This window comes from Trichosurus vulpecula, chromosome 4 (assembly GCF_011100635.1).
Source record: "Trichosurus vulpecula isolate mTriVul1 chromosome 4, mTriVul1.pri, whole genome shotgun sequence".
Lineage (NCBI taxonomy): Eukaryota > Metazoa > Chordata > Mammalia > Diprotodontia > Phalangeridae > Trichosurus > Trichosurus vulpecula.
In genome coordinates this window covers 416,562,526-416,590,415 of record NC_050576.1, presented here as the reverse complement: position 1 = coordinate 416,590,415, position 27,890 = coordinate 416,562,526, and the positions used below count along the sequence as shown (strand labels likewise).

The 27,890-nt window shown below is 36.6% G+C and overlaps 1 protein-coding gene across 1 annotated transcript in view; it reads right to left on the bottom strand.

Moving 5' to 3' along the window:
- GBE1 (1,4-alpha-glucan branching enzyme 1) overlaps nt 1–27,890 on the bottom strand; it is a 354,639-nt gene that overhangs the window by 142,576 nt on the left and 184,173 nt on the right. The window contains exons 6-7 of the mRNA XM_036754162.1: nt 15,130–15,220; nt 10,658–10,867 (exon numbers count right to left, since the gene is read on the bottom strand). Of these exons, the coding sequence (XP_036610057.1) occupies nt 10,658–10,867; nt 15,130–15,220 (301 nt within the window). The remainder of the gene's footprint in view (nt 1–10,657; nt 10,868–15,129; nt 15,221–27,890) is intronic.

The window sequence follows — 27,890 nt, the reverse complement described above, 5'->3', positions numbered from 1 at the left end:
TAAATGTTACACAAACACATCAAATTCAAGATGTCCAAAACAAAACTCATTCTTTTCCCCAAACTCTCTATCTAAATGTCTTATTTCTGTTGAGAGCATCACTACCCTTCCAAGTCACTTAGGTTTGCAACCTAGGAGTAACCCTTGACTCTTCATTTCCCTCACCTCAATATATACAATGAGTTGTCAATGTTATTTCCACATCTTTTGCATCTACACCCTTCTCTTTATTTATATAGGCATCAGCTTAGTTCAGGCCCTGATCACTTCTAGTAAGGGACCTACAATTGAATTCTCTGCCTCAGGTCTCTCTCCTATTTTAATTTGCAACAGTGAATAAAATCAGTCAAAGAGAAACTCGTAACATATAGGTTTCACCATGTCACTTCCTGGCTCATACAGCTGCAGTATTTCAGTTTTGTTTCTAGCATAAAATGCAAACTTCTCTGTCCTGTAAAGCCCTTGACAATCTTGCTCAGTCTAGCCTATCATTCAAGGCTTATTCAAGTATTGCACATACTTATTTTCACGCACTCCACATTCCAGACAAAATGGCTAATTTGATATCCCACATACATAATAGTCTATCTCTTGTCTCTATGACTTTGTAAAAATTGTACTCCATGCCTGAAATGTACTCCCTTCTTAACTCTTTGAATCACTGGCTTCCTTCAAACTTCAGCATAAAATCTTTACTAATCTTACCCAAATATTAGGATTCTCCCCTCCTCCACCCCAAGATTACTTTAGATTTACTTTTTATATAGCTATCTGTATATGTTGAGCCCCCCTGGTAAAATGTAAGTTCCTGGAGGGAAGGGTCTGTTTTTATTTAGTCTATTTTCTTAAAAGGTCCCAGAAATGTTTGGCACATATTGTAAACTTAATAATTGCTATCTGTATGAATGACAGGTAGAAAAAAGGAAGTAAACTAGTATAAATTTTTCACTACTCTGAGTTTATACCACTAGCAACATAAATAATACAACTTCATATACTTTCAAAGACTAGCAGTACTGACTAAAATAGAATCAAATTTTACCCAGAAGATTTTATTTAGCAATTTGGAAAATGCAAAATTCAGGATAATCAAATAGAAGTCTCTTGGTGCATACCAAAAGGAAATTTGGTTGCTGCTAATCTAAGCATACACAACATACATTAGTCTTAATCATGTAACACATGAAAATTATATGGCTTTCAATCAACAATTAGGATAATTTTAACGAGAAAGTAATGATTTGGTTGGCACTGGTCAAAATACCAACTGATAAAATCCAGCTGAAGGGCAGTTTTTACTAAAAGCCTGCTCAAAAAGTCTTTAAACACTTGTGTTCAAAATGTATATAAATAATGATGCATGTTGTAATTAAAGTTTTTACAGTGTCAGCCACTTACTAAAAGGCTAGAATGAAATATGAAATATAGCACTGATGTGGCTCAGAGAAGGAAAGTTAAGCCATATAAATTCATTCAAGAAAGAAGTTCATAACTCCTTTTGCTCTCTCCCAATGTCCTCACCTTCTGAAATAAAATTCATGATATTTCAAGGAAGCAAAATAATAATTTATAATGAATCAACAATGATGCAATACTACTGAAAGTTGTTTACATAAAGGCTGTAATTTTAATGATTACTGTAGCTTTCAAAAAATGACTACAAAATGAGCGAGTAAAAATATCAAATGATCTGGCATGGGAAAGTAAAGTTCAATGTCTGAGAAAATTAGAGTATTTCAGAAATGTTACAAAAGAAATGGAAACTAAGGTATGCAAGGGAATGACCATGTAAAAAACATGGGAATTTTTTGGTACAGGAATGTGACCTCTGATAAAGGATATACAATTCTTTAGCTAACAGCTGGATGGCATAGTAGGTGGAGTACTGGAATTGGATTAAGGAAGACCTGAGTTATGAAAGAAGAAACAGAACAAAACAAAAATACACACACACACACACACACACACACACATACACACACACACACACACACATGCACGAAAATAATAGGCTTTGAATTACATTCAGACTCTATCAGTTCTCTCTCCAGAGATGGATAACATTTTCCATCATGACTCCTTGGGAATTGCTGAGATCTAAGTCACTCATAGCTAATCATCATACTGTTACTGTGTACAATGTTATCCTAGTTCTGCTCATTTTGCTTTGCATCAGTTCATGCAAGTCTTCCCATATTTTTGTGAACTACCATGCTCAACATTTCTAATAACACAATAACATTCCACCACAATCATATATCACAATTTGTTCAGCCATTCCTTAATTAATAGACATCTCATCAACTTCCAATTCTTTGCCACCACAAAAAGAGATGCTATAAATAGTTTTTACATGCACAGTAGGTCCATCTCTCTCTCTCTCTCTTTCTCTCTCTCTCTCTCTCTCTCTCCTTCTCCCCCTTTCTTTCTCCCCTTCCTTTCCTCTCTCTTTTTTGATGTCTATGGGATACAGACCTAATAGTGCTATTGCTAGATCAAAGAGTACACACAGTTTGCCTGCCCTTTGGGCACAGTTCCAAATTGGTTTCCATAATGGTTGGATCAGTTCACAACTCCACCAACAGTGCATTAGTGTCCCAATTTTCCCACATCTCCTCCAACATTTATCAATCTGATAGGTATGAAGTCATGTCTCAGAGCTGTTTTAACTCACATTTCTATAAGCAGTAATTCAGAGCATTTTTTCATATGACTCTAGATAGCTTTGATATATTTGTCTGAAAACTGCCTGTTCATATCCTTTAACCATTTATCAATTAGGGAATGGCTTGTATTCTTATAAATTTGATCCAGTTCTCTAAATATTTGAGAAATGAGGCCTTTATCAGAGACATTTGCTATAAAAATTGTTTCCCAGCTTTCTGCTTTTTAAAATTTTCATTATTTTTTGTTGTTTTTCCCCTTTTGGTCCATTTCTTCTTTGATAACATGACTAACATAGAAATATGTTTTATGTGAATGCACATATATAACATATCAAATTGCTTACTGTTTTAGGAGGAAAGAGGGGAGAAAAAGGAGAAAAATTTGGAACTCAAAATATTTTCAAATGAATATTTAAAATTGCCTTTAAATGTAATTGGGAAAAATAAAATACTATGAGTGTCAAGGATTATGTGACCACAGTAATATAATATATGATAAACCCAAAGATCAAAGCTTTTGGGACAAAAATTCATTATTTGACAAAAATTGCCAGGAAAACTAGAAAATAGCATAACAAAAATTAGGTACAGACTAACATCTCATAAAGTATACCAAGGTAAGGTCAAAATGGACACATGATTTACACATAAAAGGTGATACCATAAGCAAATTATATGTATGTGTGTATGTACGCTTATACATATACATATATACACATGCATATGTACATACAGACACAAATATATATACATTGGGAAAGTATAAAATAGTTTACCTGTCAGATCTATGGAGAAGAAAAGAATTTAAAACCAATTAAGAGAGAGTGAACATTATGAAACGCAAAGTGGATGATTTTGATTAGATTAAATTAAAAAGGGTTTTACCCAAACAAAACCAAAAATGCAACCAAGATTAGAAGGAAAGCATAAAACTGGGAAAAAATGTTTGCAGCAAATATTTCTGATAAAGGCCTCATTTCTCAAATATATAGAGAACTGAGTCAAATTTATAAGAATACAATTCATTCCTCAATTGATAAATGGTCAAAGGATATGAACAGGTAGTTTTCAGAAAAAGAAATCAATACTATCTATAGTCATATGAAAAAAAATGCTCTAAATAACCACTGATTAGAGGAATGCAAATTAAAACAACTCTGAGGTACTACCTGATACCTATCAGATTAACTATATGGCAAAAAAGGAAAAATGTTGGAGAAGATGTGGGAAAATTGGGGCACTGCACTGTTGGTGGAGTAGTAAAGTGATCCAACCATTCTGGAGACCAATTTGGAACTGTGCCCAAAAGGCTGTAAACTGTGCATACCACTGCAATACCACCCGAAGACATCAAAAAAGGAAACAAAGGGAAGAAAGGAAGAGAAAAGAAAAGGACAAATATATTTATAGAAGCCCTTTTTGTGGAGGCTAAGAATTGAAAGTTGAGGTTCATCTCTTAGGAAATGGCTGAATAAGATGTGGTATATGACTGTGATGAAATGTTATTGTGATGTATGAAATAACAAGCAAGATGATTTCAGAAAAACCTGGAAAAGACTTAAATTAACTGATGCAAAGTGAAGTAAGCAGAACCAGGAGAACATTGTACACAGTAACAGCAATTCTGTATGATGCACTATGGATGACTTAGTTATTCCCAACAGTACAGTGACCCAACACAGTCCCAAGGGACTCAAGATGAAAGATGCTTTTTCCTGAGAAAGACTGAAACATACTATGTTTCACTTTCTTTCATTCTTTTTGTTTGTTTGTTTCTTTGGAGTCTTCTTGTAGAAAATAACTAATATGGAAATGTTTGACATGATTGCATATGTATAACCTATTTCAGATTGCTTCCCATCTCAGGAAGAGGGGAGAGGAGGGAAGGATAGAATTTGAAACTCAAAACAAAAAAAAGTTGTTTAAATTGTTTTAAATTCACAGGTGAAAGTATGAGAGGGGCAGGAGGTCAGGAGAAAAGGTGCAGATTGTTCTAGGATGTGAGATGCCACTTTCTTGAAAATCCCTAAAGGAAATGATGCTCCAGGGTAGAAGGGAATCATGGTGGAAGAAGCATAGCCTGGACAGTATTAGCTAGTCCAAATAGTTTAGAAACTAGAGACTGGTACTGGGAGTTTTATTCATTCATACTTGTAAGTATCTGCCTATTCTCTTTACACTTGTAAATATTCTATAGAAACTGTACTTTTGTGGTTCTGGAATGAGTGGGGAAGAGGGAGACCCAGCAATACCACTAGTAGATCTATTTCCAAAAATAATTAGGGAAAAAGGAAAAGAACTGATATCTTCTAAAATATTTTATAGCAGCTCGCTCTGCGGTGGCAAAGAACTGGAAACTGCAGGGATGTCCATCAATTGGGGAATGGTTGAACAAGTTTTAGTATATGATTGTGATAAAATACTACTGTGCTATAAGAAATGATACACTTGACGATCTTTAAAAAACATGAATAGACTAGCATAAAATATTAAAGAGGGAAATGAGCAGAATTAAGAGAACGTTGCATACAGTAATAGCAATATTGTTTTAAGAACAATTTTGAGTGACTAAGTCATTTTGACAAGAAATACCCAAATTAACTACAAAGGACACATGGAGGAAAACACTATCTACCTCCAGAGAAAGAACTGACAAATAGAAGTCTGTATAGAATGATTTTACACATATATACATATTTGTATCTAATGATAGCCATCTCTAGGGCAGGGTACCAGGAGGAAGGGAAGAAAAAAAGGAAAAAGAAAAAGAATAAAGTTATATAATAAATTTTTTATATATTTAAAAGGAATATCAAGTTGCATGTAATACATATGCAGTTTCATGTGCAATTATCTTTTTTAATTATAACATGTTACAGAAATGTTAGTTTTATTCCATAAATTAAAAATTAAATGAATGAATGAATGAAAAGACTAGACCAGCAATGTTTGAGCTCACAGGCTGTACCATGCATAAAAAACAAGTACAGTCTTTTTAAAAGACAAGTACAGTCGTTTCAAGAGACAATCTGTGTTCCAAGGCCCAGCTATGATATGCTATTTCATGATGAATTTTTAGCAATGGTAAAATAAAGCACAACAGAAAATGGCTCTCACCTGCTTCTGTTTCAAAAGTCATGCTGGCAGAGCAATGTAAAATGGGGGAGAGAAAGCAGAAAGAATCACCAAGTTTTTAGACTGTCTACATACTTTTCCATAGCTAGTAATATTCTAATGTGAAATGTCCAAATGTCGATAAGTGATCATACTACAGAAGAAACTGAATCATGTCAATTTTGACATTTTCACTGTAAATGAAACCACAAGACAGAAGGAAGTTTAAATAAATTGAAAGACAGATGTCAGATACTTCTTGGAGAGGCAAATTAAAAAGTTGTCAGAGTTGATCTTGTGATGTGTCCAAAGTATAAAAAACGGTACTTCATAGGACATTTAGTCATTTAGTATTGTAAAACTCATAATGAGTACTTTGAAAAGAACCCTGATGAAAAGAATTGTCAAAAATATTGATCTGTGCAGGAGATTATGACCTAGAGAAACTAGGTCACAGAAACTGTGGGGAACTCATTAAGTTCCTCAAAATTATATGCACCATTTATTCTTAGTGGCTTTAATATAAAGGTGGCAGTAGGCAAAGGCAACAATGCACACCTACGTGCATTCATGCATGCATACATATATATGCATACACAAACATATGTTTGTGCCTGTGTGGGTGTGTGAGTATAAAATACAAATGCTTTTAGGAAAGAATAAGAGGGCAACGGACAGGATACACACCAAATAACATTAAAAAAAATAAACTGACTATATTTCTACAGATAGGAAATTATTCATTACTATTTGTAAGTCATTCTCTCTGTATATAACTATTTGTGTAGAGTGAGGCCACTGATTTGTTAATGCAATGACTAAAATGAGTATGAATCTAAAAGAAATCACAAAAATGAGGAAATAATACCACATTAAATTCAAACAAACCCAACCTGGCCTATATAAACAAGTCGTAGATTTTTCATTGTACAGGGACAGAAGAAAGAGCATGGATACCAACTACAATTATTTCATATAGTAGTAGATTATCAAACACAACAAATTATTTCCTAACCAATATAAATCAGTGGCCATAACTTATTGGTAAGTACTTCACGCAGGCCTCTATGTCTAGCCAGCCCTAGCCTTGATTCAATTTATATCCCAAGAACCATCCCTCTCCCTGCTCTATCCCTCTTCCAGATGTAGAATCATAATGAAATAATTGTTCCCAATGCTACTGGAAATTGTGTGTCAGTCCACTTTACTATGGCTTCATTCAAAATTTCTGTAACTTTTCAAATCAAAATATTCCTCCTTGGCTACCATTTCCCAATATATGTTATTTTTCGCATTAGGATATATGTTACTTAGTGCTTGGCACATAGTAAGGACTCAATATTTTTTCCCCATTAAAACAATATTAATTCATTCACTCATTTATTCATAAGAAGGAGGGAAAAAACCCACTGGAAACCCAAAACATAAAGAGTACCTTAGCAATATACATTTGACTTACTTGCAAAACTGAGAAGTAGAAGTAGCAAGGTTGTGCAGCAGATACAGCACTGGGTTTGGAGTCAAGAAAGCCCACCTTAAAATTCTGATCCAAGATGAAATCCTGCCTAAGATGCTTACTAGCTATGTGACCCTGGGCAAGTTATTAACCTCTATTTGCCTGTTTCATCCTCTGTAAAACGGGAGAAATAACAGCACTTCCCTCCAAGGGTTGTTGAGGATAAAATGAAAGGACATTTGTAAAAACCTTTCCAAACCTTCAAGTGCTATAGAAAACTAGCTGTTGGTGGTGCTGTTGCTATGTAGCCACCAAAGACAACAAAATTTTTTCAAGTCTTACAGAGGAGGAAAATGAAAGAATATGAGCAGTACTGCCTCATAAAGCAGAAACAGTAGAGGATAAAACCAGTTTAAAGAAAGCAAGGCAAGAAACCCGAATAAGCAAAATGATGCCAAGAATGAAACTGGAACTGGGAGAGGGTTAAACATTGTCACTACAGGAGTCTGCAGATGGCCCTCTCTCCTAACTCTCTCCTTTCAACATTAAATTTACTAACTCCAGGAAGTTCAGGAAACAACCCTCATTCTAAAATTACACAGTCAGCCCTGATAACAAGGATACCAATGCCTAAGTAGCTGGCCTTGGCTCAGGAAAAAGCAAACTTAATACAAGAGTGCTGTTCTGTGATTTACCATGGCCTCCCAAACTTGATGAGACCCCATGTAACCAGAATGGCCTTTGTTTTCTTTGAGTGACTCAGTTTATCTCAGTGAGCTTTGCTAGGTGCTAAGCCCCAGGCCCAAACCCCATTAGGTGTTAACGTAATCCATGTGGATGTGAACCTTCCAGGGTCCTAGGGGGAGGGGCCAACTCAAGAACCAATCACCAGAGCCTGAGCTCTGGTGATTCAGATGATGTTTGATGATGTCTGAAGCCCTATAAGAAGGGAGGACAGAGCCATTTGTCCGGGGCTCTGGAGATGGTATTGATGAGGAGACTCCGGGCAGCTATAGCTAAGGAGCCCTCCAGCTTGTAAACCCGGATGCTGAGACTTTGATGAACTCTGGTAACTATGTGTTGGGATTTGAATCAGACGAAGTCTGTCTGTTGATGTTTGTAATTTGTTTGCATTTTGTTTTGAAGTTCAGGGTGCTGGCTTTTTCCCCTGAACTAACTGAATGATATTTGAATGCTGAATTAAAAGTAAGCTTGTCAACCCCTTCACCTTGCTTTCCTTAATTAAGCATATCAGAAGAACCTGTGCTGTTGGCAGCCTTCTGGGTGATGGCTGTGGGTGAATCTTATACCCCCACAGAAGCTGCTAGCCGGATTGTTGAAACACCCCATTTCATCCAAGATCCTGCACTGGGTTCCTGGACATGTGCATTATTATGGCATGGAGAGATCTAGAAAGTGTGAGGAGTAAGTGCAGACATGTTTTTTAGGACTCTGGCTGAAAATGGAAGGAGACACAGAGGAAAAAAATTTGAGAGGATGCCAAGTTCAAGTGAAGTTTGTGTGTCTGTGTGTGTGTGTGTGTGTGTGTGTGTGTGTGTGTGTTTGTGTGTCTGTGTCTGTGTTTTAATGATGGGAGACCCAGCCTATTTGTAGACAGCAAAGAGTCAGCTACCAGATCAGAAGAGATTAAAGAGAAGGAGGGGGTGACGATGGGGGCAATCTACAAAAAGAGATGAGAGGAATGGAGATCAAAAACACGAATAGAGGGGCTGTCCTCAGCTAAGAGAAAAGCCTTCACTTTAATAGAGACTGGAATGCAGGAAAACTGAGCGGGGAAGGTATGGTATCAAGGGATTTGGAGATAGAGAACAGAGGAAAAGGAACTCACAATCAGTAGTTCCTCTTTTCTAAGTAAAGTATATGGTGAAGCTCTCTCCTGAAAGGGATGGAGGACGGTATGATGTGGGAAGCTTGAAGCAAAGAAAGTTTCAAAGACTTGTTATAGGGAAGGTACAAGAGAATTAATTATTGAAAAAGAGGAAGATCAGTTTTAATAGTTAAGGACTAGCATAAAAAAAGAGGAAGAAAAAAGGTTAAGCTAAACTAACACATAAACCAAGTCTGACATGAGGTATTCCATATGCACAGCTTCAAGCTTTGCAATGAAGGAATGTGCATTTGAGAAACACTTTCATTTTTTAATAATTAAAAGAGTGCAATAATATAAAATTTACCTCAGCAGTAAATAGGTATCTTTAAGAACCTTGCATATAGTAGACACATTAATTAATGTACCAAATTTAAGCAAATGTTACACATGAAAAAAAAATTAAGTTTCATCTAGTTTTTTTAAAGGCTTTATTGCAATGTATTATCATATGAAAAAATGCTTTAAATAACTATTGATTAGAAAAATGCAAATTAAAATAACTCTTGAGGTACCACCTCACACTTATCAGATTGGTTTATATGACAAAAATGGAAAATGTACTGTTGATGGAATTGTGAACTGATCCACCTATTATGGAGGGCAATTTGGAAGTGGCTATAAAACTGAGCATATCCTTTGATCCAGCAATACCGCTGCTAGGTCTATATCCCAAAGACATCAAAAAGTAAGAAGACAGGACTTGTTTGGACAAAAGTATTTTTAACAGTTCTTTTTGTGGAGGCTAAGAATTGGAAACTGGGGGGATGCCAATCAATTGGGGAAAATCTTAACAAGCTGTGGTACATGATTGTAATGGAATACTATTGTGATATAAGAAATGACAAGTAGGAGGATTTCAGAAAAACTTGGAAAGAATTACGTGAACTGTTGCAAAGTGAAGTAAGCAGAGCCAGGACAACATTGAATACAATAACAACAATACTGTACAATGAAGAATTATAAGTGACTTGACTATTCCCACCAATACAATGATCCAAGACAATCCCAAAGGGCTAAGGATGAAGCATTCACCTCCAGAGAAAGAACTGATATTGTCTGAATGCAGACTGAAGCATACTATTTTTCACTTTATATTTTTTTAGTTTTCTTGTATAAAATGACTAATATGAAAATGTTTTACATGACCACACATGTATAACCTATATCTGATTGCCTGGGGGAAGGGCAAGAAGGAAAGGATACCATTTGGAACTCAAAATTTTTTTTTAAAATGGTCCAAAATATTGTCTTAACATGTAATTGGAGAAAAATAAAATATTATATTTTTTTGAAAAGGATTTATCTAAGATTATTTTAAGTAGCAAATTTCTGTAGCATAATTTTTAATTACCGATTTACATACACTTTAAAAAATAGCTATTAGAGAAGACAAAATATTCTTGATCTATAGAGCACAAACAACATTTTAAAATAACTATAGAAGAAAATGTAAATATGCTATAAAATTCTGTAAAGTCATTATAAAATAACTTTAATTAAATATGAGATTTCTCCAAAGAAGATACATACTTGGAATAGGCAAATAGCCTACTGTCCCAGAGATCATGATTTCCTCTAGGACCAGAATGAAAATAACAGGAATCAGTTCCATCAAACTTGTTTAGACCATCTTCTGAATTTTTTGATGCGTGACTATGAACTACATCCAAGAGAACTGTAATTCCCATTGAGTGAGCAGCGTCAACCAGTTCTTTCAACTCATCAGGGGTACCATAACGGCTAAATGTAATAAAAGAAATACAAATTAAAACATATTTTATGAGGCAGTTTGTTATATTGTGTAGAAAGCTAGGCTCAGAGTCAGAAAGAATTAGGATCAAGTCCCACCTCTAACATATACTGACTGTATGACTGGAAAAGTCACTTAACCTCTCTAGGCAATTCATCATGACTATAAGCTGCAGATAAGACACATTAGTAGAGGAAGTTCCACACCTAGGAATTTCTTTGCCTATACAAATAAAATCATGGATCTGGTCAAAAGAAAATAAAAATTATTGTAATATGCCAATAAATATTTATTGTATATTGTGGGGATATAAAGGTAACATAAGACAAAGTATCTGTAAGACGTTTATAATCTTGTTCCTAAGTTCACAATAGGTTTGAAATGTTTATTTCAACAAAAATTTGAGTTCTCAAATTACTGACTATAAAATGTGTGGCAACAAAATATGCATATTTTGAAAAATAACACCTACTGTGCATGCAGGAAAAATATGTAGTGTTCAAAGCTTTGGTATTAGAGAATGTTTTGATATAGCAACTTATATTCATAAAACATATTGACAGATTTTGCGAATTTTCACTTACCAGGCCTCCAACATTATTAAAAAGGTTTCCTATACGAACAAGACAGTGTTTTAATTGAATCTACCCTATGAGTTCTTTGAGTTCTTACCCTGAAATATTATGCAAGGTCTCTAAGGTCCTTTTCAACTCTAACTGTAGAGTCCTGTGAAGTTACATAACAAGACTTTTGCTACCACTTTCCTAGTCAAAAGAGTAGTAGGAGTCTCCATCTGTATTCTGAAAGGGCTCTCATAACAGGTGTTTCAGCTTCTGGAAGCTCATTTAAGGGTCATTCTGCCATCAAATAACCCTCCAGAGGGATGATGTAGTAAAAGAACACTGGATAAGATATCAGGAGGCTGAGATTTGAGTCTCAACTATATCACTAACTGTTACTAACTCGAGCACTAAGATGCTCTGGGGCATGTTTCTTGCCTTTCTTTCTAGACCTAAGCTTTCTGTTCTATAAAATAAAAGGGTTTAAGTGAGTGATCTTAAAAGTACCTTGCTGATCTTAGATTCTACATATAGTATCACTATGTCCCAGAACTTCCTATATATAAGTCAGATGTTCTCTAGATTTATTATTGACAAATTAATAGGAATTATATGTCTACCAAACTTTTTTTTAAAATTAAGTCCTTCCATAAAAATTCAACTACATATCTGCTACTGTAAATTAAATTTAACAACATTATTTCAAAGCTCTGCTTTAGTACTTCTATGTAGGAGAGATCTAGTCCCTTGTATTTTTTACTTTTGTTCCTGCTGTGTTTAAGTACCTAGTTTAGCTTTACTGTTCTATCTTTCCTATTACATTTAACATTTACTTCCTATATTCAGGAAAAAGTTACAAATTTATATTTGGGGAGTAAATCGATCTATCAATTATTGGTATTTTTAAAAATATTGGCAGTGACACATTGGAGGCTGAATGATTCAGTGAAATGCACATTGGATTAGAGTCTGATGACCTGGGTTCAAATCCCAATTCTGAAGCTTACTTTCTATGTGATCTTGGGAAATTCATATAACTTCCCAGGGCCTAAGTTTTCTCATCTGTAAAATAAAGTGATTGGACTAGATGGGCTCTCAGGTCCCTTTTAGCTCAAATTCTATGATACTACGTGCAGACCAGCTCTAGCAAGAATGTAGATTGATTTTAAGTAGTTAACCTAGTTGGGCAATGGTATTTTTTCGTGTGTCTGTGCGTGAGTATGTGTGAGAGATGAAGAAAATATTATGTTTATTTATTTGCTAGACCTATGATTTATCAGCATAGGATTCCAGATAAGAAAACTTCCTCTACTACTGCAGACATGCATCTTCTCTGCAACTTTTTCTTAATGAATTGCCTCTCATCAGTAGATGGCAGAAAAACTCATTGTACTTATAAATACACTAATCAGAAGTAATCCAGGTAAAAATACATAGTAGGTTCCTTAGTAAATGTAACAATTACTCACCCACTACCATTCCACCACACCTTTCCTCAGGGTCAACAGGCCTAGTCAAACTATCACACCTAACTATTTCTATAGCTAAATCTACCCAGGTGCCTATTTAGTCACCATCACTTTTTTTAAAAAGGCATTGCAAGGATGTTCATATAAATGTTCATTAGCCAGTGATCACGACTTTTCTGAAAACTATCCTGTGTTTTTTTTAAAGATATTTCACTGTAATGCTCAGAACAATCACCTAGCTCCTGATCAAATACTTAGAGACTCCCCTTCACTGTGAGTCTGTGCCTTGAGGCAAACAAAATTGACTTCAAGACTTCACTAATGGTAGTGATTAGTGCATCTGAAGACTCTTGTGATAAGTAGCTTGTATTCTACCTAAGCAAATGAACAACTGAAATTGGCATGGGAGTTTCTGGGTAATCCCTAAAGGAAAAGGTACTACTTTATTTTCAAAAGAACACAGGTTAACTTCTCTGTAGAGTGAAGTTTCTCAGACAATGATCTATAGTTACAGAATCTCAAAACTAGAATGATAGCCTTCACGGAGTGCAAGCTCCCAGTCTTGCATAATGGAATGGCATCCTGGAGACCCTAAGTGAGGAAACACCTGAGGAAACCAACTCATGGAAGAAGGTTTGTGATGTTCTGACCACTTCCTGGGAAATGGGCTCACTTTGGAAAAACATGTTCCTTTGGCATGAATGGTAACAGCACACCCTGGGTGGTTCTCTGATTTCTTACCCCATGATGACTGAAGGGGAGAAGAGTAGAATTACATCAAAAAGGATTGGCCACTAAGTCAAGAACAGCCCCAATCAGTGGACCTAAAAAGGCAGCGATTCTGACTCTTCAGGTGGTCACATAACTCTGGAAGATTCCATTAGAGTAAGCATGGAGTAGACCTTACCCTGGTAGTGTGGCAACTGCTTCCACATGAGATCTAGAGCACGGGCTTCATTAGGAAAGCTGAACCTAAGCCTATTTGCTTCTGGATTCTTTTTCAGCATTTTGTTTCTTTGCTATCCTCAGATGGACACATCTGGCACTGGAGGCAATGTGGTAAGGTCAAGGATTTCAGATATCTTGGGTCTTCAGGGTGCCAATTAAACTGTAGAAGGTACCTTTTCTACATTTACTACAACACTTCTTGGAATAAAAGACAACTACTGACAGTAAGATGAGGCCACCCCTTGCTGAGACTTGTTGGAAGACATAAACCTCAAGGGAACTTTTTGGACAAAGCATAGCCAAGCTAATAAGCAATATTTCTATTCAGCAACCTGCAAAGTATATTCTAATGGGAAAGAAAACATACAAATCGTGTATGTTTGCATGTGTACATATGCATGTGTGTATACATGTACACACAATACATATGTTATGTGAATATGTATGTTACATAGATATATAAGTATATATTTTATATATACAGGATAAATTAGAGGTCACCTCAGAAGAAAGGTACTAGCATTATGGGGGACTAGAAAAAGCTTCTTCCAGAAGGTAGTGTTTAAGTAAGACCTGAAAGATGTCAGGGAAAGAAGACATAAGGTGGGAGAGACTTTCAGGCTTGTGAGACAGCAAATGAAAACATACAGAATAAGGACTTTCAGGTGACTACTCTGCCACAGGACTGACCCTATTTCATGCATGGGTCAACAGCTAACAGAGGCACTTTGGTGAGGAGATAGAGAATGTAGCTCCCAGTTCCCTGGACTCAACAATGCCTCAGTTGTAATCAATATTTGAGGAAGCTGGAGTCCCAAAATGCATAGAACCATACATCTTTTGAAACATGATATTTTCCACCCTTTATCCTAAACAAACGCATAGATTTCAAGAAGTTACTGCCAACGTCTCTATTATTTTTCCCTTGGTTAAAAAACTCTTACAACATGTGACCAGATAGTCACATGAGGTATATATACATATATATATGTATATGTATATGTATATGTGTATATATATATATATATATATATGTGTGTGTGTGTGTGTGTATGTGTGTGTGTATACCTCATATATACATATATATCTTTTAATAATGAGTATGGCACATGTAAGAGAATATAATTTATAGCTATCCCAAATAACAAAAATATTATAAATAGATACAAATTTATAAATGTAAAATACAAGAACAGATTTACTTTCTTAAAATTTTTTATTTAAAAAATTAATTTATTTAAATTCTGAAGTGTTATAAATATGCTTTCACTTTACCTTGATGCTGCAAAAAAACTTGTTACTTGATAACCGAAACTGGCATAATACGCATGTTCCATAATAGCCATCATCTGAATGCAATTGTATCCTATTCAGACATAAATTAATTTAAACAAAGTATGGTTAAAAGTAATTTATTTTGTTAAAAAGAAAACATACATAAATGGTATTTTCTTAGTCTTAAGACAGTTTAACTTTAATGTTTTACATTAGAACACATGTAAAAACAGAATAACCTTCATTAAAAAATACCACTGATTTAACATTTTAGCCTTGTCTATTCTTCTTATCAAGAGCACGAGGGTCAATTTCTCAAGAGATCTACATTTCACCAGATATACTAAATGGCTCAGTTTTAACAACCAATAAATGATATGCAAATATAATCTTAATTTGACTTTAGAATATTAACTATGCCAATCTGGACATCTTGAACTTCAGTTTCACTTTAATATTCTTACGGTAGATCATGAAAACTAAATAAGAATAACAGATTACACATCATGTATCTGGTACTGACCAAAATTTTTCATATTTCAAACATGCTTATTTCTATCTTTAATAATTACAGTTTCTCACCAAATCCATTTCTCCTTAAGGTAGCTGTCACAAAGAACAATCATTAAAATATTCATTTCTGCTCTGACCTTATTTTTAAAAGCTAAAGAAAAAAAAAGGAATGGTGTTTCTTCGATTTTAAGTGATTAAAATTCAAAGGGGAAAATGTTTTAATAACAGGTCCAGGGGGCGGAGCCAAGATGGCAGCTGGAAAGCAGGGACTTGCCTGAGCTTCCCCCCAGGTCCCTCCAAAAACCTATAAAAAATGGCTTTGAACAAATTCTAGAACTGCAAAACACAAAAAATAGCAGAGGGAAGCAGGGCTCCAGCCCAGGACAGCCTGGATGGTCTCTGGGTAAGGTCTATCACACATGGAGCTGGGAGCTGAGTGGAGGAGAGCCCAGCATGGGCGGCAGCAGGACCAATCAGACCCTGGAGCCAGGTGGGGCAGGCCCTAGTGCCCTGAATCAGTGAGCTGTGGCAGTTACCAGACTTCTCAACACACAAAAATCAAAGATAACAGAGAAGGCTAATGGGAAAAGCTGGGGGGGATAGAGTGATAGGAGTTCACAGTTCGGCCACCGCCCAGGGGACACCGGGGGTGGTGCAGCTTCAGAACTACAGCTGCAGTTGCTTCTGGCCCCAGGCCAATCTGGTGGGAGGAATTAAATGACAGATCAGAGCAGGAGTGCAGAGCCTGCTTAAGATTTGAGTCAGGTCCAGGTTGGTGGTTTGGAGGGGAAGGAGGAGTGCTGGTGTGGCAGAGCTGGCTGTACAGAAATAGCTCTGAAAACAACAGCGCATCCCCTCAAGCTTGGAACAAAGTACTCTTTACTCTACAGTCAAGTAGGTTGGCAGGGAACATGGCCAGGCAGCGAAAACAGACTCAGATTCAGTGTCAGGCTTTGGAATCTTTCTTTGGTGACAAAGAAGACCAAAACATACAACCAGAAGAAGTCAAGAAAGTCAAAGACCCTACAACAAAAGCCTCCAAGGTAAACATGAACTGGTCCCAGGCCATGGAACAACTCAAAAAGGATTTGGAAAAGCAAGTTAGAGAAGTAGAGGAAAAATTGGGAAGAGAAATGAGAAAGATGCGAGAACACCATGAAAAACAAGTCAATGACTTGCTAAAGGAGACCCCAAAAAATATGAAAAAAAATACTGAAGAAAACAACACCTTAAAAATAGACTAACTCAAATGGCAAAAGAGCTCCAAAAAGCCATTGAGGAGAAGAATGCCTTGAAAGGCAGAATCAGCCAAATGGAAAAGGAGGTCCAAAAGACCACTGAACAAAATACTACCTTAAAAATTAGATTGGAGCAACTGGAAGCTAGTGACTTGGTGAGAAATCAAGATATTATAAAACAGAATCAAAGGAATGAAAAAGTGGAAGACAACGTGAAATATCTCATTGGAAAAACCACTGACATGGAAAATAGATCCAGGAGAGATAATTTAAAAATTATTGGACTACCTGAAAGCCATGATCAAAAAAAGAGCCCAGATATCGTCTTTCAAGAAACTATCAAGGAGAACTGCCCTGATATTCTAGAGCCAGAGGATAAAATAGAAATTGAAAGAATCCACAGATCACCTCTTGAAAAAGATACCAAAAGGAAAACTCCTAGGAATATTGTCGCCAAATTCCAGAGCTTCCAGATGAAGGAGAAAATACTGCAAGCAGCCAGAAAGAAACAATTTGAGTATTGTGGAAACACAATCAGAATAACACAAGATCTAGTAGCTTCTACATTAAGGGATAGAAGGGCTTGGAACAGAGGTCCATGGAGCTAGGATTAAAACCAAGAATCATCTACCCAGCAAAACTGAGTATCATGCTCCAAGGCAAAATATGGACTTTCAATAAAATAGAGGACTTTCAAGCTTTCTCAGTGAAAAGACCAGAGCTGAATAGAAAACTTGACTTTCAAACACAAGAATCAAGAGAAGCATGAAAAGGTAAACAAGAACGAGAAATCATAAGGGACTTATTGAAGTTGAACTGTTTTGTTTACATTCCTACATGGAAAGATGATGTGTATAATTTATGAGACCTCAGTATTAGGGTAGCTGAAGGTAACATGCATATATATATATATATATATATATATATATATATATATATATATATATATATAGATAGATACACACATATATATATATATGTGTGTGTGTGTATACATATGTATATGTGTATGTATGTATATACGTATGTGTGTATATATGTGTGTGTATATACATATATATATAGACAGAGGGCACAGGGTGAGTTGAATATGAAGGGATGATATCTAAAAATATAAAATCAATTTAAGGGATAAGAGAGGAATATATTGAGGAAGGGAGAAAGGGAGAGATAGAATGGGGTAAATTATCTCACATAAAAGTGGCAAGAAAAAGCAGTTCTGTAAGAAGGGAAGAGGAGGCAGGTGAGGGGGAATGAATGAATCTTGCTCTCATCAGAACTGACCTGAGGAGGGAATACCATACACACTCAATTGGGTATCTTACCCCACAGGAAAGAAGGAGGAAGAAGATATAAAGGGGGGGGGGATTATGGGAGGGCAGATAGGAGGAGGAGGTAATCAAAAACAAACACTTTCAATAAGGGACAGGGTGAAGTCTGAAAACTGGATAAAGGGAGATAGGTTAGGAAGGAGCAAAATATAGTTAGTCTTTCATAACATGAGTATTGTGAAAAGGTTTTACATAATGATACACATGTGGCCTATGTTGAATTGCTTGCCTTCTTAGGGAGGGTGGGTGGAGAGGGAAGAGGGGAGAGAATTTGGAACTCAAAGTTTTAAAAACAGATGTTCAAAAACAAAAAATAAAAGTTTTTGCATGCAACTAGGAAATAACATATACAGGCAATGGGGTGTAGAAATTTATCTTGCCCTACAAGAAAGGAAGGGAAAAGGGGATGGGAGGAGAGTGGGGTGACAGAAAGGAGAGCTGACTGGGGAACAGGGCAACCAGAATATACGCGATCTTGGAGTGGGGGGGAGGGTAGAAATGGGGAGAAAATTTGTAATTCGAACTCTTGTGAAAATCAATGCTGAAAACTAAATATATTAAATAAATAAATTTTAAAAAAGAGGTCCAGAAATCTTTTTTAAAAAATCCTTGCTAAGATAATTTTGATGTGAACAAATAACTGTCCCATCAACCAAAAGGAGTTAAAATTAGAAGAAAAAAACTTCAGGCCTATTTAATTAATGGGGAAATTACAGCAGATTTACTTTTACATAATAATGGCTAATAAAAAAAAACCCTCTTTTTATGGTTTAGTTACATTTAAAATTTTATTCAGCTTACCAAGCTAAGATTTTATCCTATTTAGTTCACAGTCAAATTAGTCACAATATCAGCACAATATGCTTAAAGATCAAACGAGATCACATTTGTAAAGCACTCAGCACAGCACCAGGCAAATAGCTGGTACCATCTAAATGAAATGCTCTTTCATTTCTCCCCCCTTTACTCTGGTATAACTGGTATAAAGCTTCATTATTATTTTACATGTAATATTTCTGTAAGCAGGTATATCAATTTAATTTCTGTTTGTCTTATAGTTTCTGATACACATAATTCAATGACATTAACATTCTATGAATCATAAATTCACATTAGCAATTAATGATTTATGAATATTAAATAAAGCCTAGAACTTCTTTCAAGGTTATATATGCTAAGGGGCAAACTGATGTTTTCTTTAAAAAAAATTATTGGGGCAGCTAGGTGGAGCAGTGAATAGAGCACCAGCCCTGGAGTCAGGAGGACCTGAGTTGAAATCCAGCTTCAGACATTTGACACTTACTAGCTGTGTGACCTTAGGCAAGTCACTTAACCCCAATTGCCTTGCCTTCCCACCTCCAAAAAAAAGTTATTAAGTGTAAAATTCCAAATCTTACATTTAGAGCACAATTCATAGGTTACATACCCCAAATGTGATTTACCTATGGGTTCTAATATTATTTCTCAGTGCAGTGTCAACAGAATATGAGTTTGCAGTACTTTCCCTATATGTGCCCAAAGTAAGCCTTTCCACCTAATAAAGATGCTGAAATGTTTCCACTAAGATCCATTTGTAAAACACTTTATAGTAACGTAATTCTTAATTCACCTACTGAAGTATATGCATTATTCAAAAGTAGTAGTCTAGATAAAAGATTATAGATCACTGAATGTTAAGAAGATATACTCATTTGAGGAAATCCATGAATCAGAGGGGTGAAGCATGATGAAAAACTTTTGGGTAAAAACCAACGCAGTGAGAAATGTAAGCAATATTGAAGGAGTGTACTACAGAACACTTGGCAAGAAGGCAATGGATAAGGAGTTCTAGAAATAGCTATTATCTATAAATGGAGCACAGTATAGTAGTGATAGAGAACTATAGTTAAAGTTCCCAGTCTGATTACCACTTACTGGACCTCTCACTGTTAAAAGCAGAGCAGCTAATTTTCTAGGATTGCCTTAAGGATAATTTCATTCGTCAAAAGAAAGAACAGGTGAGGAAAATTTTGGATCTTATTCTTATACATACACATGCACATGCAGGTGTACATGCGTGCGTGCATGTATGTTTGCTTCAGTCAAAATGATGAGAAACTTGGTAACCACTCCATTATAGAGGTCAAGATGGGTACAGAGAAGAAATCTGGGTATAGCCTATGTTCATTTTATATTTTAGAAGGTTATACTTCAAAAGAGTCAAAGAAAAAGGAATGCATGGCCTAAAATGCTACAGGGGAACAGCCCAAGAAGGATGCTCCCCAAAAAAGAAGTTCTCATGACAAAAAAAAAATTGTAAAGAGTAAGAAAAGGTGGATTAGCCTGATATGAATAGTAGATAGTTCATTAGATAAATTAAGCTTTAAAAAGACATTTATAGACGATGGAATCAATAACAGTATCCTATAAGAATGATGAGGAATGCAAAACCTCAGAATGACCTAGCCTAAAGAAGCATGCTGAAGATAACAAAAGGGGCTGCTTACAGCTATGATAAGCTAGGGGTAAGGAAAAAGGAGAGATACTGCTATTGTATGGAGTAGCTAGAATAAAGATAAAAGATAGGAGGAAAAGGAAAAGTTCCTCTTATTCTGATTTATGTTCTTCTTACCATACCCCTGGTCCTTAGAATTGGGGAGTATAAGTCAAAATAGTCAACAGAAAGGTAAAACCCATGGTAAGTGAGATATTACACGGATGTCTCGGATGTCCTCAATGATATTAAGTAAACAGGCCTGGATAAATAACTGGAAGAACTGATACTGTGTAGAGCCACTCTTCGTGATCTTTGAAAAACTGTAGCAAAAGGAACAGGTATCCTATCAGCAAATATCCTGATCTTTTTAAAAAGTGAAGAAAATTATAAGCTAAATGAATTTGATTTTTTGACCCCTTACTAAACTCTAGAATCATTAAAAGTACTGTGAGTATAAGCAAAGGAAAGGATCATCACTAAGAACAAGCAAAGGTTTGTACCTGAACAACCTAAGGTGACACTTTAAAGACTATTTAACTTATATATTAGGGTAATATTATACTTGGATTTTAGCAAGCATTTGACAAAGTCTATTGTGATACCATTATTTTAAAAAATGGAAAGATGTTAGCTAGATAACAGTGCAATTAAATGGATTCAGAAGTAGTCAAATGATCATACTCCAAGAGGTATAAGTTATGGCTCACTACAACACATGGGAAGTTGTTAACCGAGGGTTCCCTAGGAAACTTTTGATTCTGATATATTTTGCATTTTTATCAATATTGAAGACATAGATAAAAGCTTTACTAAATTGGCAAATAACAGGAAGTAGAGAGAAATAGCTAATAGTTCAGATGACACTGAGATCCATTGAAATTGAATGACTTCTACTTCCAGCTTCCATGGGAGATGGTTGTAGGAAAGAGAAAAGGATTTGAACCAAATAAGGAACAGAAAATTGTTAAAGTGATATGGAAGGGTTTGGACTAGTGAAGTAGATCAGGTTAATATAAGAAGGAAAAATATGAAAAACAACATCCAGAACAAGATACTGATCCATATTCTCTCCTAGGTTTTAAGAGAAACAAGAAACAAGATTTGTCCCAGCAAATAAGAAGACTATAAAAGGATTAAAGTGGATAAAAGAGGATTAGGGGATAGAACCTAAATCAGTAAGAGAAGGTAGTTGGCAAGGCAAGTAATAAAAGGTTAAGTGGAACAACAGAAGGCCAAGTAAATTGAGAATGAATAGTAGGGGGGACAAATTGGTTTTAAAAGCTTTAACTTTTTAAAATTAATAACAGCTCCAAGAAAATTTTAATTAGGTATGCTTCTGGTTGATCTATAAACACACAAAAATAGATTCAAGAAACAAGGCTTAAATTCTCAACGATTAGTGTAAGGAGTACTGTGCAGTGAACTGCAATGAGGGTTTGAATTGTTCTTTTTTATTTCTGCCACACTGGTGTATATCTTATCTGTGTTTCAAGTGCACCCTGATATCTACCATGAGATGAAGGGGTTAGAAGAAAAACTATCTACACTCCAGACTTCTAGGGATAATGAAGAGTTCCTAAAAGAAAGTGAAGTGAGACTTCAGTGGGAGGAAAAGGGGGGGGCTGACATTTTAGACTTTTCAGGATGCAGAACTGATGACTGTCATATAGGGAAACATATGCTTTACAATTAGATATTAAAAACAGATAGGGTTTTCCTAAAGGAGAGAGCTGGATGCTCTGAAAAAGAAGTTGCTTGTCTTTTTCGTAATGATAAGAGTAAAGACACAGAAGCCATCTAATAAGAAATTGTTCCAGTTAAGGGCCAGAGGAAAAAGTGAAGCTTAAAAGTAGTTGGTCATCCCCTACTCAGGAGTACAACAACAGGTTTGTTGATCGAATAACAACAATACAGAAGTTTATTGTCTTCCATGACATTTATCTTAGATGTAACAGAGAACTTCCCAAGACTTATTTAAAAATGTATGCTAACAAGTTATTTCTGGTGATTCATGTAGACATAAAAATACTTCCAGAAACAACCAAAATACTGTTGCCAACAATCATGAAGTCTGGTGAAAGAAACTTAAGATTATAAGGGCATGACTTTTGTTTTCTTCAGTGTTGCCCAGTGAAGGTAAGGATCTAGAGGAGAAAAAAAAATCAATTTGGAAAACGAGCTACTAGATGTCTGAGAAGGAGACTGGGTTTCTGAATCAAAGTTTACAATATAAGGTGGCCAGATCCCTCACCGGAGATGGAATACATATAACAAAGGCTGGTAAGAATATGTTTACAGGTTCTTGCAAATCAAGACAAAGAAGTCTTTAAAAAAAAAAGCATAGGAGAAAGAAATTATCTATCCCCCAACTTAGATACTGTATAAGTGGTGATTAAGCCAGTGTGGTTTCATAACAAACAGCTCATGCTGGACTTGACTTATTTCTTTTTGACAGGATTATTCAACTAGCAGATGAGAAGAATTCTGTGGATGAACTTTCCTAGATTTTATCAAAGCATAAACTTAAGACTTAGCATCTGAAGGTATTCTTGTGAAGGAGATGAAAAGATAGGGATAAGAGAATATTATATGGATCCTGAACTGGTGGGATGTCTAGATTTAAAGAGTAGTTTGTTAATAGTACAATGTCAACAGGGCAGGAGATTTCCAGTGAAGTACTAGAGGGATCTGTGTTTAGCCCTGTGCTGCTTAACATTTTAAAAGCTAGAATGGCGAGTTAACACACTGAATAACAGTCAGGATCCAAACCATTTTTTTTTAATTTATTTAACATATTTAGTTTTCAGCATTGATTTTCACAAGAGTTTGGATTACAAATTTTCTCCCCATTTCTACCCTCCCCCCCACTCCAAGATCGCGTATATTCTGGTTGCCCTGTTCCCCAGTCAGCGCTCCCCTCTGTCACCTCACTCCCCTCCCATCCCCTTTTCCCTTCCTTTCTTGTAGGGCAAGATAAATTTTTACGCCCCATTGCCTGTGTATCTTATTTTCTTGTTGCACGTAAAAACATTTTTGTTTGTTTTTGAACATCTGTTTTTAAAACTTTGAGTTCCAAATTCTCTCCCCTCTTCCCTTACCACCCACCCTCCCTAAGAAGTCAAACAATTCAACATAGGCCACATGTGTATCATTATGTATAACCCTTCCACAATACTCATGTTGTGAAAGACTAACTATATTTTGCTCCTTCCCAACCCATCCCCCTTTATTGAATTTTCTCCCTTGACCCTGTCCCCTTTGAAAGAGTTTGTTTTTGACTACCTCCACCCCCATCTGCCCTCCCCTCCATCATCCCCCCATTTTTTTTTATCTTCTTCCCTCTTCTTTCCTGTGGGGTAAGATTCCCAATTGGGTATGTATGGTATTCCCTCCTTAGGCCAAATCTGATGACAGCAATGTTCACTCATTCCCCCCTCATCCGCCCTCTCCCCTCCTCCCACAGAACTGCTTCCTCTTGCCACCTTTATGGGAGATAATCCATCCCATTCTATCTCTCCTTATCTCCCTCTCTCAGTATGTTCCTCTCTCATCCCTTAATTTGATTTTATTTCTTTTAGATATCTTCCCTTCATCTTCAACTCACCCTGTGTCCGCTCTCTCCCTCTCTCCCTCTCTCTTGCGCTCTCTCTCTCTCTCTGTATATATATATATATATACATATAATATATATATACATACATACACACATAGATATATACATACATACACATTCACCCATATATATACATAAACATATATGTATGCATATTCCCTTCAGCTACCCTAATACTGAGGTCTCATGAATCATACACATCATCTTTCCACGTAGGAATGGCAACAAAACAGTTCACCTTTAGTAGGTCCCTTGCAATTTCTTTTTCTTGTTCTTTTTCTTGATTATCTTTTCATGCTTCTCTTGATTCTTGTGTTTGAAAGTCAAATTTTCTATTCAGTTCTGGTCCTTTCACTGACAAAGCTTGAAAGTCCTCTATTTTATTGAAAGTTTATATTTTGCCTTGGAGCATGATACTCAGTTTTGCTGGGTAGGTGATTCTAGGTTTTAATCCTACCTCCATTGACCTCCGGAATATCATATTCCAAGCCCTTCAATCTCTTAATGTAGAGGCTGCCAGATCTTGGGTTATTCTGATTGGGTTTCCATAATACTCAAATTGATGGATTCTTTCAATTTCCATTTTATCCTCTGGCTCTAGAATATCAGGGCAGTTCTCCTTGATAATTTCTTGAAAGATGATATCTAGGCTCTTTTTTTGATCATGGCTTTCAGGTAGTCCAATAATTTTTAAATTCTCTCTCCTGGATCTATTTTCCAGGTCAATGGTTTTTCCAATGAGATATTTCACATTATCTTCCATTTTTTCATTCCTTTGGTTCTGTTTTATAATATCTTGATTTCTCATAAAATCACTAGCTTCCACTTGCTCCAATCTAATTTTTAAAGTAGTATTTTCTTCAGTGGTCTTTTGGACCTCCTTTTCCATTTGGCTGATTCTGCCTTTCAAGGCATTCTTCTCCTCACTGGCTTTTTGGAGCTCTTTTGCCATCTGAGTTAGTCTATTTTTTAAGGTGTTGTTTTCTTTAGTGTATTTTTCAGTATTTTTTTGGGTCTCCTTTAGCAAGTCCTTGACTTGTTTTTCATGGTTTTCTCGCATCCTTCTCATTTCACTTCCCAATTTTTCCTCTACTTCTCTAACTTGCTTTTCCAAATCCTTTTTAAGCTCTTCCATGGCCTGGGACCAGTTCATGTTTTTCTTGGAGGCTGTTGGTGTAGGCTCTTGCACTTTATTGACTTCTTTAGGCTGTATAGGTATAGGTCTTCTTTGTCAGCAATGAAAGAATGCAAAGTCTGAGACTGAATCTTGGTGCATTTTCGCTGCCTGGCCATATTCCCAGCCAACTAACTTGACCTTTGAGTTTTTCAGTGGGGTATGACTGCTTGTAGACTACAGAGTTCTATGTTCCACGTTTGTGGGGGAGGTGCCAGCTCTGCCACACCAACACTGCTCCTTCCCCAACCCCCAACCCGGACTGGGCTTAGATCTTCAGCAGGCCGTGCATTCCTGCTCTGATCTGCCACTTAATTCCTCCCACAAGGTGGGCCTGGAGCCAGAAGTAACAACAGCTGTAGCTGCCCCACCTCCGCTGCCCCCAGGGCTGGAAGCCGAACGGAGAACTCCTACTGCCACAGCTTTTCCTACTAACCTTCTCCGCAGTCTTTGGTGTTTGTGCGTTAAGGAGTCTGGTAACTGCCGCAGCTCACTGAATCAGGGCGCTAGGACCCCCTCCGCCCGGCTTCTGGTCTGGATGGTCCACGCCGTTCAGGCTGGGTTCTGCTCCACTCCGTTCCCAGCTCCCAGCTCCCAGCTCCGTGTGGGATAGATCTCACCCAGAGACCATCCAGGCTGTCCTGGGCTGCAGCCCTGCTTCCCTCTGCTGTTTTGTGGGTTCTGCCATTCTAGAATTGGTTCAGAGCCATTTTTTATAGGTTTTTGGAGCGACTCGGTAGGGAGCTCACACTAGTTCCTGCTTCCCAGCCGCCATCTTGGCTCCGCCCCCGATCCAAACCAATTTTAATAGGCTATAGCATCAGGCAAAAACTAGTAAGAATACATACAATAAGGATAAACATAAAATTCTTCACCAAAACAAAATTACTTTACAAGTATAAGATGGGAGAGGCATGGATCAAGAGCAGTTGTTAGTGGCCTGAAAGCTCAGTAAGAGTCAACAGTGTCATCTATCAACCACATAACCTTATCTAGAAATACAAATCCCAATCTCTGACACTCCCTTTTTTTTTTTTTTACAATTCACTTATGTCTCTCCCTATCCTGAACCATGCATATACCCTCCCAACCCCAACCCCCTCCAAAAAAAAAGAGTTAGCTAAGGCAAGCTTGAGCTGTATTAAGAGAGCCCGAGCTTCAAACAGGGAGGTGACAGTCTTACTCTACCCGGCTTCATGTGACTGCACTTGAAATATTATGTTCAGTTCTTGGACTCAGGGATTGAGGAAAATTGATAAGCTAGAAAGTGTCCAGGACGGTAAACGTGATGGCAAAACATTTTGCATCCATGTCATATGAGGAACTGGGGATGGGTAGCTGGAGAAGAAAAGTCTGGGTGTACATGAGAGCTGTCTTTAAGTATCTGAAGGTCTGTCGTATGCAAGAGGGATTTGACTTGTACCATTTGGCTCTAGTGGGCTAACCCAAAAAAATGAGCAGAAGTTGCAAAGAGGAAAATTTAGAAATGCTTTCAGGAAAAGCTTCCTAACTGAAAGTGAAATGGGCTGCCTTGAGAGGTAATGTGCTTCCCTTACTTGGAGGAGTTCCAGGTAAGGTTCGACAATGACTTCTTAGCTATGTTATAGCAGGAATCCTTTCTGTTTATGTATTGGACTAGAGAGAAGCTGTTTTCCCTTCCAATTCTCAAATTCTGTGACTTGTCCAAGTTCATAGATATACGGGAATTGTAACCCAGAAGAATGGGCCCAATCCTGGTTTGGAGGGGAGGAGCATTTTAGAAGACCAGATTAGTCCTATAAAGGCTTGCTTTCCCTCTGTATCACTGCCCCCATGCATTCCAGCATGGCTGGCCAAAGAGTCACAATGAATCTTTCCTTCCCTCACTCCTGTGTAAAATTTATTTATGGGCTTTTCCAACATGTTCATGTGAGTGAAGCACATTTTAGAAAGGTGAATTAAAGCATATATCAGTCCTAAATAATCCCTGTTGATACACTTAATAGATGCAAGATATTCAAATATATGCAGTATTGAACAAAAGTGAATAAACAAATTTCACCTGAGTGGGTGGATGTTAATCTGTTTAATGCACCTGTATGATGCTTTAAGAGTTTAGAAATCAGGTCAAGATAATTAATAAGTCAGAAATTCAAGCCATGAACAAACTGAATTACACCTTTTTTCATCTCTGTAGCCAATAATAGATGCCTATTTAGAGGCACAAGTCATTGAGCACTAAGAAATTTACAGATCCATTTTTTCTCTATCACTTTACCAAAGTCAGCCGTGCAGCTGATTCTCCTTGTAAGGGACAGACTCTCCTTTTTCTTCCTTTTCTCCCTACTTTCTCCCCTCTACCATCATGATGTTCAAAGATCCCAAAGAACAATCTAACAACATAAGTAACAGAGAACAGGTTGCTTCCCACTTTATT